At 38.7% G+C, this 15,237-nt stretch overlaps 1 protein-coding gene across 10 annotated transcripts in view; it reads right to left on the bottom strand.

Annotated features, from left to right (window-relative positions):
- LOC127508736 (stonustoxin subunit alpha-like) overlaps positions 1–15,237 on the bottom strand; it is a 553,058-nt gene that overhangs the window by 88,932 nt on the left and 448,889 nt on the right. The window contains exon 9 of one of the 10 annotated variants that reach the window (XM_051887042.1): positions 8,066–9,214. The exons of 8 other annotated variants lie outside the window; for them this stretch is intronic. In XM_051887042.1, the coding sequence (XP_051743002.1) occupies positions 8,795–9,214 (420 nt within the window). In that variant the 3' untranslated portion in view covers positions 8,066–8,794. Of the gene's footprint in view, positions 1–8,065; positions 9,352–15,237 lie in introns of those variants that run through there. One more of the 10 variants, XM_051887040.1, reaches the window with a different exon arrangement.

Below are 15,237 nucleotides of genomic sequence, written 5' to 3'. Positions count from 1 at the left end.
TTCTGCTTCACTCATAAAAATGTCACAATATTAAAGTTGTTTTTTCTTCTTTGGTGTTTTACAACAATTAGCATCCAAAATGGAAAAATCTCTGAACCATCATCCAGTGATATGGTTTTTACCTGATCTCAGACCAGTTTTATTAACGTGCACACTCCCGGAAAGCGCTTAAAATGTGTTTTAACAGGTAAGCTGACAATAATCACTACCGTAGTAATGCCCAACAGTACTGTGTTCTTGTAGAGTTTTAGTTCGCACGTGAATCATTAAGAAATATTGACTTTAACCGTGATTGAGAGTGTCGTACCTAAAATGGCGGACGAGCGTGTTATCAATTCTAAGAAAGAGTAACTTTCAGAACGATAAAAGTGAGTAAATTACTAAAAATACATATAGTTGAAATATAAGCGCAAACGAGTCATGATGATGAAGTAAATAGTCGTGTACGAACATTGATTAGTTGTGTGTAATGAGGTGTAGCCTGAGTTAAGAAAGCACACATTAACATAATAAAACCTCATTTAGTGTCACTCTGTCAGCCATTACATTTAAAAGTGCATTCAGGATGTACTGTTGATACGAATTCCAGTAAGATTCAGTGGTAAAATACTTTTATTAGTCATTTTGTGAGATTGTTATTGAAAACATAGTAACTGCTGTTTGGTTAAAATCTAGTTCATTAGCATATTTCATAGATTGAGTTTGAGTTTATGCATTACCCGCTTTTATTCATTTCAAAGAAGTTTGTGATACTTCAGTGATGTTATTCAACAAACTTTTCCTTAATACTTTGTGAGAGTGAGCACCGAACACCTTCAGATCTGTTTAGTCACAATTTTTATGGATTTAGAGCAGGGATTTCTTGAGAATTGAGTGTGGTATAAAGAGTAATATGTCCATTGCCATGTATCTGTGTAGACATTTGTACGATCAGACATATTATTGTTAATGATACTCTGTTAAGGTACCTGACGCTGACAGAATAGAAATAGTATTCAGTACTTGATGAGTGTCGTGCACACACAACGGAAAGTGCTCCTTGTGAACCTGTCTTTTTCATGTTTCTTAACAGAAATAAATGTGTTGCCCCAAGAACGGACATTGCATCCTTCTTAAAAGTGTAACATAAACCATAGTAAATTATAGGCATGCACTACAGAAGCCCTAAACAGCCATGGATTATTATTTTTTTTCTATCTTGTTTTGTCGTGATCACGACTTATTTTTCCCATGATCTCGTGATAACAAAAGTACAACGTAATTGTATCGCGAGAAAATCTCGCGCCTTCTGAATGTTACTGGTGGCCTATATCATGTTGTATGTGCGCGTTTGCGTCTTTAAAATTTCATAAATTTATCAATTGCTCACAGCAGAGATGGATTTTATCTCCGCATTGAGAGAGAGGGGTGTCCCAGAGGAGAACCTGACAAAAATGGAGGAAGATAAGGTACGTCAGTTGCTAGATTAACATGATGTTTATTGTTCCTGTTTTATGGTTATTGAAATGTTCATCATGCTGCTCCATAGCACCCGTTTAAAGCTAATATAAGTCCTTATTAGCAGACAAACACACAACGCATCCAGTAATGTCGGATTTGCTAAGCAATTACTTTTTTCAAGTCAAGTAATCTTTATACAGCCTAATGCTTTATAGAATAGGCCTACGGATTGTTTTAAAGTAGCTTTAAAGGAATAAGCAGAGAAATAATGATTCAAAGGTGCAAAGAGAATTATATTCAAAATTATATAATCAAAAAGGACATAGGCTACGAGTCGTTTTAAAATAGCTATACGTTTTAAAATAGCTATAGCTAATCTTTACATTGCAAATATTTGTTTGCCTATTGGATGTGGAGAAATCCTATATTGCAACTTTAAAGAATGGTAGAACTGGTCCTGTCTAATAATAATCACTGACTTGTGTAATTGTTTGCTCATTTTATTATCTTTACCACAGTCTGCATAACTGCATAACACATTGCCAAAAAACTGTGAATTAAGTGTTTTTAAGGTTGTAATGCCAATTTTAGATGATTTGTTTAGGTGATTTAGATGATTTGTAGCCATTTTTGACACACACACACACACACATATATATATATTAGTACTTATTTTTGAAAACACTTTGACACGTAAAAACTAAACGCATACTAAACGAATATTATGATGATGTGTTTCAGATTGATCCTGCTGTTGCCAGACTTCGAAATGAAGAGGAACTGTCTAAGTATATACCTCAATATGGCGACAGGGTCTTTGCAAAGAACTGGATGCCAGTAATTGCAGAGGAACATGGGAATGAAGACAGAAAACAGAAATTGATTAACCGATTGAGAGGAAAAAAATGAAACTGCCAGCAATTCAAAATCAGAAAAAAAAATATGGACTTGGCAATAAAAATGCTGAAAGCAAGACAAGGAAAATTGAACTTGGCTGGATGAACTACCAAGATGACAGCTACAAACAAGTTAGAAGACCCAAAGGAGGTGGAACACGAGAAATCGTTGTTAAAAAAGAAGACACTGTGTCAAAGGTTCTGGATATCGGTAGAAAACTTTTTATCTACGTTGATTGCTATGCCATACAGCTTCATTTTGTCGTAAGAATCCATATGCCATAGATAGTTAGGGCCTGGCACTCGGTAATGTCGCCTCCGCAACCTTCTCCCTCTTCTTTCCTCCACACCTGATGGATCCAGACTTAACTGTACCTCTCTGACCATTTCTCTGGTCAGCCTTAAACCATTTCAACGGCATCTTTCAAACATCATTCTGTAGCCATGCAGACATCCCGGTCCCTCAAGTTGGCTGGCAATGAAACTGACTACACGTTCAGGGTCGCTATATTGTCTTCGACGGTAAAGTTGCAGACCTGAAAGCCTCCTTCTCAAGTGTCGTACACTAATGTGGAAGTTGTCAATCACTGACAGACATAGAGCTATTTCAGTTTGAGTGAGTTCCTGATCAAAGTAAAAGCGTGTGGCTGTCAAACTTTGTTTTTTTTTTAAAAAAAAAGCGACATTTTTTTTTTTTTAATGGTCACGACCAAACCAATTCAAGCCAAGCATAAGAATACTAAGAACAAGAATAAAAACTTATAAGTAGCTATAAACAAGCCAAAACGAATTCAAGTGTTTCCATATTAGCAATGGATTTGGATGCTGAACTAGTGGGGGAAAACGCCCCCCACCTGTTTTTCCCAAAATAACCACTAAAGGGAGTCAAGATACATTTTCACTGTTGCTATGCGCTACGTTTGACAACGCCGATAAACAAATCTCCTTGGAGAAGCTGACACCAGCGACGTATTTGAAGAGAAGAGGATTACAAGCGCTATAATTTTCAGATATTAGTAAACAAGCGTTTAAGAGAATATTGTTCTGCAGGATATCACAGTGATGTATGATAGATTAATAGAGAAGTCTGTAGTTTGAGAGGATATGTTATTTACAAGGAATATAATTATATTTTAAAAATTAAACATTTTTTTAAAAAGTCATAGCTTGTGGGGTAAAACGCCCCCCAGAGGCGATCATAATTACTATAATAACATATTTCTGGCTATCAAATCCTTTGTTTTACACTTAATGCAGTATAACTAGGTGGTAAAATCAAAATATTTGAACAAAATAAAAAAAAATTACCTCAAGTGAGCATTAGGCTAGCTTGATAGCACAGTTAGCTCACTGATGGAAGGTGGTTAGGTGACCCAATGATAAAACATAGTGGCTTTTAATGCATTTATTGACTATATTTCACTACATAAATATACAAATTTATAAGTTTAATATTTATTTAGGGTTTTCTGTTTGTCTTGGTGATAGTGGTGAACAAATACATCAATTATCAACCCCATAAAGGCCTAGTGTAGAAATCTCAACCTCATATATATATTTTTTTTCTCTCCATATAGATGCAGACATATAAAAGAAATGTTGATACATGTTGATACATTACTTGCCTTTTACTTTTAGAGATTAAAAGCTAGTCTGTTCATTTTGCTGTTGATCTATGAAGGAAACTGGTTGGTAAGAAAGGGGGCATTGAGCAGTGTAACTTTTTATATATTTGGATGACTATTTTGATGATGAACAGGCTGTGATGCCAAGTTTGCAATGCTAGAAAATGTTGTGTGCACACGCGAGGCGCCAGCGCCATCAAATTAACCAGCAGTAACAACTTAAATACTCCATAATTTACAGATATGAGTAGGACATCATTCAATACGGCAAAGTTTACTTTTGTACACTCACACTAAAAACAGAACATTGTGCTTTTGCAAAATAAAGAAAACAGGATGCGCTTTTTGTCATGTTTCCTTTCCTTGAACTTGTTTGTAGCGCCGCGCCTCACAAAAATGAATCAAACTAAGCAGCATAGGCTATTCAGTCTTTTTCTTTAACTTTCTTAATCAATTAAGTCAAATATATTTTGTTTTTTAGAGAAATATATGTTTTATTCATTTTAGACTATGCTTTTATGAAAACATTTTTTTTTTTTTTTTACATAGACTAACTTATACAAACTATATGATTCCTGTCAACCCATTTTTTAAGTCTCGTGACACAGGCTTTGAAAACTTATGATATAAAGAATACATATAAACTTCAATGTTTTATATAAACTATAGACATGCTTCGCATTATATAGCCTATTGAAGGGAACTTGTGATGGAGACTTCAGAGAGAACTATTTGTGTTGTTGGACATCGTTTTATTAAAATGCTGTGAGGAGACGCAGAAGAACTGATGAAATACAGGTGGTTAAACGCGTATATGCCCATACACTGGCAGCCTCCACATGAACGCGCTCGCACACAAAATGACTACGAGTGTAAACATCTGATTTATATGTCGAGGGCTGTGTGTGTCAGACTTTGTTGTTGGTTCTAATGCATAATGCCATGGTGTTTTACGCACAAATGGTCACTATGAGTATGCCAATAAATTGTTTCCATCACCTTAACGCGCATTTGAACTAATGCAGAACTCTAGATAATCTGCGTCTGCATATTGAATTTCTTTGATAATGCTGACATTATTATGGCAATTATGTATGGAAGAATAGGAATGCAGGATTTGTTGTGACAACTTATAAACCGAAAGAATAAGGTATAGCATAAATCAATTTAATTAAAACATAAAAAATCATTAAGCTGTCATTTGTGTATTCATAAAGTCAAAGTGTAATATAATAATGTGGTCTAAGTTTAAATGTTAGAAAAAGAAATACATTTTAAGACATTTTGTAATACCAAAAGTGGACGTTTCTGTAGAATGACCCTGTTCATAATCAGTAAAATAAAATAAAAAATATATTCTAACAAGAATAAACACATATGAACAATTAGATTAAATGATTATTGTATTATTAATTATTTTTAACCATCTTGAAACTATCCAAGCAGCATTTCGCGCTTCGATGTGACGGCAGAATTAATACATTATCTAAATGTGATTACAGAATATATTTAAATTATCCATCAAATTGTCATTTTCTGCTTACAGTCTTGCGAGTTAACAATAATGCCTGATCAGTAAATTACTTGGTGAACAAAGAAAACATTTTGGCATTAGGCATTGGCATTAGTTAATGCCTAAAAATGTAAAAGTTTTACCTTATAAATATAACTTAGTTTAATTAATTTTAAAATTAGTCACCGGAGTGAATGGGAACATGATTTATTGAAAATATTTGAAAATATAATTGGTTCTTAAGTCAATATTTTTTTTAATGGCTTGTCAACTTTCCATTCCTCCGCTGCGATTCTAGCCACCACCGGATTGTTGCAGCGCGAAACACATTTTTGTGTACGTGAATTCTTGTCAGCGCTTCCGCGCTGGTCTATGACTGGAAAAAATAATCGTTGCAAAAGAAACGATACATAGCTTGCATGTCGCATTAAACTGTCAGATTTTAGAATGTTGTAGGCAGTTCTTTTGCAAGTAATTACAAGTTTAATCGTATCTTGCCTGGATCTTTGGTGTAAAGTCGTGAACGCCCCCCTTTCAAAAATCTTGCTTCCAACGCCCCCCGTTTTTTACCTTTTTACAATACACTTGAGGGGAAAGCCTCGGTGCTTCGCAAAGCTTAATTTTGCCATCACTACTTTAAATTTGCAAAATAACTCTGAAGAACTGCGTGCTCTCCTTGTCAGACCGTAGACAAGAACACCCGTCAAAATAAGAGTCCCGCCTTAGTAAAGAAAATTAGTAGCAGATCTCATACTTAAATATTTAAACTTACAAAAAATATTAAAATGTTTACAAAAACAAATTAGAAGATTAATCACAATAGTCTGTTACAATAAATAAGGATTAATATGTATTTAACTTATACAGTGAAGAATATGCAGTGCTATTTTACATTTGTTTACTTTATTTCTGTACCTAAAAACTTTTATATGTACCTAAAAAGCACTGTTTCATATGTTTCAAAGCAGCTTTACAGAGAATGCATGTCAACATTACAATTTAGAGAATGCAGTTAGCTAATAATGTAATAATTTAGGCGATTAATTTACAATCATTGTTAGCAATTTAACTGAAGGTAGAGGCAATGAGCTCCTGGAAATAATTAATTACATATTAACAATAATTAGGATATAGAGAAATTTGGGAATGTGGCATCCCGGGCGTCCCGAGGTAAAACGGAAAACCAAATGGAGAATAATTAGCGTAGCTGCTGTTCATAACATTAAGTGAAAATAGTCATGTGCAATTGATCTGATATGAGATGCACTATTTGAACGCTTGGCTAAAGAGATGCGTCTTTAATCTAGATTTAAGGGAGAGCGAGTCTGAGCCCCGAACATTATCAGGAAGGCTATTCCAGAGTTTAGGAGCCAAATGTGAAAACGCTCTCCCTCTTTTAGTGGACTTAACTATCCTAGGTACAACCAGAAGTCTAGAGTTTTGTGATCTTAAAGAGATGATGCAGCAATGAACCTGCTAGTATATTTTAATGCTGGTCTTTTTTAACTTTGCTTATTTAAAACATGATCAAAATATTATCTATTTTGATGACACAATTTCAAATAAGAGAGGAAGTGACAAATACCGGTATCGGCCAATAATGTTTGTTAATATCGGTATCGGTATGATACAAAAACCCAGAGATCATTAGATATAAATGCAATAAATGAAGTGTTACAATCACACATTCCTCCCACTTATAATGTGAAACATTAAAGTGCCCCTATTATGCTATTTTAAAGGTTCCTAATTTTTGTTTTGGAGTACTCCTCTAAATGAGATCAGACAATGTCTGAGCCTGAGGTGTGGCGCTAATGAGGGTGATTGCTGGAAGGTACAGGAGAAAGCCAGGGAGGATGATGGGAAATGTAGTGCAGAGGTGACAGGTGAATCGTGACAAATATTATTAATTACTCACTGTGTATTTTACAGTACAATAGGATTATTGCAATTGTAACACTTTTTTACTGATTTGTTTAATTTAAATAGTAATTAGATACAATGTACAAAAATGAGCAGTATTGATACAGATACTTAAGCTAAAATAATATCTGTATTATATCTAATTTAATACTTGTTCAAATGACTTCAGCACAGTTTGCACATTTTTAAACATTTTTATGTTTTAGTAAATCAAATTGATTTTTGTTCAATAAATACTCATTAAAACATGTTCTTTTTAAAACTCAGATTTTTTAAGTTAAAGTCATGAAATCAAAATTGACCCTATTTACTTTGTTAGTGCATATTACTAGTCTTGTGGTGAACAATTAAAGTTAATAAAAAAAATAGTTTGTCGTGGTAATCTTTAATCAAAATCTGAAAAGTTAATTCCGGTCTGGAATGGCGTTCCTTCTCTGATGAGGTCAGTTTGATGGCTTGGGTTGAAAACGTGTAAACCACTCCCCTCCTACCGTTAGTCTGCTATGACGGTCAGAATCTCTCATGAAGGTCATTTGTGGGGAATTGATTATATTTCACATGCAGCTGATGATTCATATAGCATTCAGACATTTCAAATATTCATCGTCAATTAAAATCTGATCAAGTTCGTCAAATTTGTCATTGTGTTTTATTATTTGTGCACAAAAAAAAAAAAAAAAAAAAAAAATCACATGAATTATGACAATTACATGTTAATGAATCATGTTTGTGAAAGGAATGTTTCAACTGAAAGGTAAATTTATCAAGTAATAATAGAAATTGATGTGACAATACAATAAAAACTGATTTCCATCAGCACAAGTAGAGGCTGAGAAAACACCGTCATCTTGACTCATTCACACACACACACACACACACACTGATCTGACTGTCTATATGTGGATTTATCACAGACATGCACACAGGTTTGTTTTGCTATCTTAGTGAGGAGATTCCATAGGCGTAATGGTTTTCATACTGTACAAACTGTACATTCTATCCCCCTACACTACCCCTACCATCACAGAAAACATTATGAATTTTTACATTTTTAATAAAACATTGTTTAGTATGTTTTTGAAGCTATTTTAAATATGAAGATATACCAGCGTGATACCCATGTCATTATACAAATTTGTGTACTCATAAATCATGAAAACAAGCACACACACACACACTGATCTGTCTATATGAGGATTTATCACACACACACTGATCTTACCGTCTATATGACGGTTTATCACACATTTATTCTGACATGATATTTCAGTGACAGAAGTTCAGCTGCAGTATTAATGTAATGAGTGAAAATAATATCTATAACATCTCACTGTTACTAATTTATCATGAGCTCAAAGCATTATGGGTAGAATCTCTCTACGGTCTGTTCTGATTCATCAACACAGTTTCACTGATGATCCATTATAAACCCTAAACCCAGGATAGAGCGGTTGAGTGAATGTGGTCTGGACTGTGTGGATGAGGCTCACTGTGTCTCCAGAGACGCTGTAGAAGGACAGAGTTCCTGCACTGTGATCCACATACACTCCTGTTCTATAGTGATCCTCATCATCATTCACTCCTGCTCTACTGATGATGGGCTTTACAGGGAGAACAGTCTCTATCTTATTTTGTATGAATGAGTAACTGTAGGGAGAGCAGGTCAAACTCCAGGACTGATCATTACGTCCAAACTCACACTCTTCACCCCGTCCCTTCCTGCTGATGCTCTTATATGACACTGATATAAACACATATTCTCCACTCCACTCAATCTCCCAGTAAGAGCGATCACACACACTCTCTCTACACAACACCTGATGATAGTAATCAAATCTCTCTGGATGGTCAGGATACGACTGGGCTATGACAGTGAATGTAATCGCTCTGTTCCCCTCAGACAGATGGAGGCGTTTATGTGCTGTGTTTGGATCCAGAGTGAACTGATGGGAATCTGATGGAGATAAAACATACCAGAATCAGGAATTAGGAATATGTCCAATCTTTTTATCTAAACTGTAAATTTTTTGTAAATTATATGTACTTAATTAAAATTATTTAAAACCACACAATTACTGAACATTTTGTCCTTATTTTATTGTGTAAAATCGAAGTTTACTTAATCCATTTGTGCTGAATTAACTAAAACTGGGCAGTGGATTCTTATTTCTCGGCATGCTCTGCAGTCATCTGGACCAGGAGAGTAATTTTTTTTTTTTTTTTGTGAAGTTACAGATTATAATGTACAAAATAAGAAATAAGAACAGCCATCATTCTGAACAATTGTTTCCCCCCATAACCCTCCCACATTTTTTTTTTTTTTTTTTTTTTTGAGTGTTTTAGACCTGTTAGTGTTTGACCCCTTACGGCACACTGCCCATTTTGGCAAGTGGGGCATAAATGACACAAAATAAAAAGGTTGCTTCACACAAATCATTTTGAATAGACTCATAACCAACATATATTTAGAAAGCCAACATTTGAGAGTTTACAGTTCAAGAATCAGAATTACTCAGACTGTTGTTAATATGGAGATATATAAGCTCAAACATAAAAACTGAAAGAAAAAAAAATTAAGAATATATATTTTAAATGTATAAAAATATATGTCTGTGTTGTAGAAACTTAGAAACACAATAAAACTGAAGCCACAAGTCTGCTCATGCTTCATTTAAAATCTGAGGATGTTATCTCATTTTCTAAGACTGTGAGTTTTTAGAATAGGTTGATAAGATGCTAATAAAATATTTTATTGTCCTGTAAACACCTATTTGCAGTCTATTGTATAATGTCTGATGAGGCGAACTGCCTTTTTCATGTTTCTATTGTTCCTAACTCGACAAAGTTTTCACACCTTTGGTGGTATGAGACTTAATCTTCATTATTATTTTAGCATTATTCTTTTGTTTGTATTACATGGCTATACTATATATTGATACATTAATACTATACATTATTCCATACATTATCTTAAGTCTTTTTAGAAAAAAAGCATATTCTTGAGACCTTATGCAAATTCTTTTAAACATGGAATTATGAATAGAATAGCTCCTGGCATGACAGAGGCATTAAAGCTACAATTAGCATTAAGCTACATAATTTAAAAGATTAATATTACAATTTTACTCAAAACTCACTTTAACCCTCTGGGGTCTGAGGATTTTTGGGGCCCTGGAGAAGTTTTGACATGTCCTGACATTTGTGCTTTTTTCAGTTGTTCATAAAAATATTAATGGAAAAGGTGTCATTACACTGTATTCAGCACAAACTAGGCTACCATAATATGTGAGCAACTTGTATGTACATGTTTGTATTTTTGAAGGAATAACGTTTATGCATGGTTATTGAAAAAACAAAAAAACTTAAGTCACTGAAATAAGGCCACAAAACTAATATACGTGTTCACAAGACTTCTGGGTATTGGAGCTTGTAGACTAGAGTTTTTGCTTCAATATGATGCAAAAATTATCCTGCCTACTCGTTCATATAAAACAATATATTGATTTAAATTTTGTAAGACATTTTTTGTCAAGAAACAGTTTGCGGGAATCTTCATGAATAATGCTGTGATTCACACCTGAGAAGACAAAGACCCGCATAATGAGCCCTTTCAGTCATGTAGGCTATGTGAAAAAACACTCTGATAACAGGATCATATTAGCTGTATTAACGTAAATATAATGTCCACTCTTGACAAAAAAATATGATTTTTGTGATCTCATGCATGTGTATTATTGCACATGTGAAGAAAATTTTGTATAGGCCTATTATTGTCAGCAGATAGACAAGGTACACAAAGGTAAGTGATGTAAACAACTGCAGGTTTATTGAAAGCAGACGACAAGATCAACACAGCAGAGAAAGCAGTCCAGGTAAGTGGGTTTGGTATAGTAAAGTCTTGGTACAGCTTATCTGATACTGATGCAGTCTTCGTTTCCTTTCCAGGTGATCCAGCAAACAACAAGGTAAGAAGCAACGGAGAGCAGAGACTAAGGAGAGCCAGGACGGCACGGGAACCACAGGTGAGTAGTACAGGTAAGACGATCCAAGAACACAACAATGTAAGGTTGAGACCAGACAATGAGTGAACGGGTGGAGTGCAGTATATATGAAGCTGGAGCTGATTGCTGGCAGGTGGAGGGAATCAGTAGTCAGGTGATTGTGATCTGGTGAATGTAGTGATTGATGACGGTGGTGACTGAGTTGACTCCCTGACAGTATCCCTTCCTCCAGGGGCGGCTCCTGATGCCCTTCTATGGCGACGGGGGCGGCCATGGCCTCTGGGTGCGGGACGGTCAGGGTGGCTCTGGTGAAATTCAGTCAGGAGGGTAGGATCCAACACATCTCGGTTGACCCAGGATCTTTCCTCTGGTCCATATCCCTCCCAGTCCACAAGATATTCCAAACGACTGCTCCATCGCCAAGAATTCAAGATCTCCTGCACTTGATATATCTGAGGCTCTTCAATGACCTCAGGAGGAGGAGGTACTGGCGGCTTGTCCGGTTCTGTGGAGGAGGGAGACAGTTTTAAGGAGGGAAACTTGGAATGAGGGGTGAATTTGGTACCTTGCAGGGAGTTGAAGATGGTAAGTGACTTCATTTATCTGCCTCTCGATGGTAAATGGACCTACATAGCGGGGACTCAGCTTCCGGCACAGTTGGTGGAGGCGTAGGTCCTGGGTCGATTGCCAGACCTTATCTCCAGGATGGTATACAGGGGTAGGAGATCGATGGGCATCCGCGAACATTTTAGGCCTCCGCACAGCATGCTGAAGGTCGATGTGAGCTGAGTCCCAAACTCTCTCGCTCACTCTGAACCAGTGGTCTATCGCTGGAACGTCAGAGGGTTTTTCTGTCCAGGGAAACAGAGGGGGTTGGTAGCCGAGTATGCACTAAAACGGGGTGAGACTGGTGGTTGACTGCTTGAGGGAGTTTTGTGCATACATGGCCCAGGGAAGGTAGCGGTTCCAGCCATGTTGGTTCTCGTGACTGTAGGTCCGGAGATATCTCCCAATCTCCTGAATCTTCCGCTCAGTCTGGCCATTGGTTTGGGGGTGATATCCTGAGGAGAGATTAACAGAGACATTAAGGAGTTTGAAAAAGGCTGTTCATACCCTGGGAGTGAATTGGGGCCCACGATCGGAGACAGTCTCCTTGGGTATTCCAAAGGTGCGAAACAGCTGGTGGATGGGGGCTTCAGCTGTTTCTAGAGCAGTGGGTAATCCACGAAGGGGAATCAACTTGCATGCTCTGGAAAATCTATTCACTGCTACTAGAATGCAGGTGTATCTGTCAGAATTGGGTAGATCGGTGACGAAGTCAACTCCGATGTGGGACCAGGGACGAGGGGGAATGGGTAGTGATAAAAGTTTTCCAGATGGTAGTTGACGAGGAGTTTTTGAGATGGCACAGACTGAGCATCCACGAATATACTGGGAGACATCCCGGGCCATGGTAGGCCACCAGTACAGAGCTTGAAGGAGCGAGAGAGTTCGCTGGCTGCTTGGATGTCCAGAGCCCGGGGAAGCATAAGGGGGCCCAGAAGGTTTTTGTTCAAAGTTGTTGGTACATAGATCGTACCTTCAGGGCCTCCAGGCGGAGTGGGTTCGGTTGCTGTGGATTTGGTCATCAATGTCCCACTGTATGGGGCTGACAGGGATGGCTGGAGGGAGTATGGGTTCAGAAGTGGATGGTTCTTCGGGAACATGGATACGTGAGAGTGAATCTGCCTTGACATTCTTCTCTCCAGGTCATTACGTGATGGTAAACTGAAAGCGTGTGAAGAAGAGGGCCCAGCGAGCTTGTCGAGGATTCAGTCTCTTGGCATTGCGAAGATATTCCAGATTCTTATGATCCGTAATCACTGTAAAGGGATGTTGAGCGCCCTCCAGCCAGTGCCTCCATTCTTCTAATGCAAGCTTGATGGCGATGTCATGGTTCTGCAGTGCAAAAGGCTTGTTTGAGCGGATTGAAAGCGGCTCGAGCTTCTGGTGTCCAGGACAGGGACTTGGGCTTCAAACTGAGAATGGACGTTAGTGGAGTGGCAAGGATGCTGAAACTCTGGATGAACCGGCGATAGAAGTTTGCGAAGCCGAGGAATCATTGGAGCTCCTTTACTGTCTGAGGTTGGAGCCAATCTTGGATGGGTTGGACCTTCCCCTGGTCCATCTGGATACCATCAGCGCTCAGGATGTAACCGAGGAACTGGACCATGTGTTTTCACTAAAGTCACCAAGGCAGCCCTTGTTCCCATGAGAGAATGTGGCGTTTGCATCCTCAACTAGCACAGAGATCAGTTATGTGAACTCAGGGACCTGGTGCTCAGTCACCTCAGCCAGTTGGGTCTTCGGGTCAATTCTCTTTTCTGGAGTTGGATTTGGTTAAACAGACAGCACACCTCACAGAGGTCGGTGCTGAACTCTCAGTTTGCTTCATATGAGACCGCTTCAGCACTGGCTTCACGGCCGAGTCCCGAGATGGGCATGGCAATGCGGCACACACCGGGTGGAAATCACACCGGCCTGTCATCAAAACTTCAGCCCGTGGTCGGTCCCTTTGTTTCTTCAGGCAGGAGTGGCCCTACAACAAGTGTCCAGCAGTTGTATTCATGGATGCCTCAGTCTCAGGGGTTTGAATGGGACCCCATCTGCATTGGCACATTAATTGCCTCGAGTTGCTGGCAGTACATCTTGCACTGAGCCACTTAAAAAAGTGCCTACAGGGCAAAGACATACTGGTCTGTACAGACAACACTGCAGCAGTTGCGTACATCAAGCATCGGGGTGGTCTACACTCCCCGCTCCCGCAACTAGCCCATCTCCTCTTCTGTAGTTAGAAACATCTGAGATTGCTTCCAGCCATTCACATTCCTGGCATGCTCAACCATGTGGCTGACAAGCTATCACAAACTGCACTCCCAGAAGAAAGGAGACTCCGTCCCCAGGCACTCCAGCTGATCAAACTGGAAGACCTGTTTGCTTCTCCAGAAACCTCTCACTGCCAGTTGTTTTACATCCTAACTGAGGGAACACTCTGCACAAACACACTGGCACACAGCTGACCCCCGGGCCTACGCAAATATGCATTTCCCTTAGTGAGCCTACTTGCACAGACACTGTGCAAAGTCAGGGAGAACGAGGAGCAGGTCTTGCTAGTTGCGCCCTGTTGGCCCAATCAGACCTGGTTCACAGAACTGATGCTCCTCGTGCTCAGAGCACTTAAGATTGTCCCATTTGAGCCTTTGCAGTCAGTTGATCTAAACATTCTTTCCATGAATTATTTGCTTCTGGTTGCATTGGACTCCAAGATGGTAGTGGACCTGCAGGCATTTTCGGTCGGCAAATTGTGCCTAGGGTTCGGGTTGGGCGACACCCACGTGGTACTGAGACCCCGGCCTGGATACATGCCCAAGCTACTTGAATGAACCAGAGGAGGCAGACCCATCCCTAGCTTTGCTTTGACCCGTCCGTGCATTATGAATGTACGCTGACCAGACAAAGCTTTAGGAACTCTTTGTCTCCAAGCAGAGAATGGCCCACTGGATAGTGGATGCCATCGCCTTGGCTTACCAAGCACAAGGCATGCCCTGCCCGCTCAGGTTGTGAGCTCACTCTACTAGAAGTGTTGCATCCTCCTGGGAGCTGGCATGTGGTGCTTCACTGACAGATTTTTGTATAGCCTTCTATAGTCCCTATGGGCAGACCCTGTTGAGTCCTTCGATCACCCCCAGCAGCCGGATGTGGCGGAGTGTCTGGTGCCAGACCTTCATCTGTTGTATCCATGTGAACAAGTTCGTGGACATATGTGTGACCCTGAAGAGATCCCATATGTGTAAGTTCCA

This window comes from Ctenopharyngodon idella, chromosome 3 (genome assembly GCF_019924925.1).
Source record: "Ctenopharyngodon idella isolate HZGC_01 chromosome 3, HZGC01, whole genome shotgun sequence".
In the NCBI taxonomy this organism is placed as follows: Eukaryota; Metazoa; Chordata; class Actinopteri; order Cypriniformes; family Xenocyprididae; genus Ctenopharyngodon; species Ctenopharyngodon idella.
Note: the sequence above shows the minus strand (reverse complement) of the source record. Positions and strands in the feature narration are given on the sequence as shown.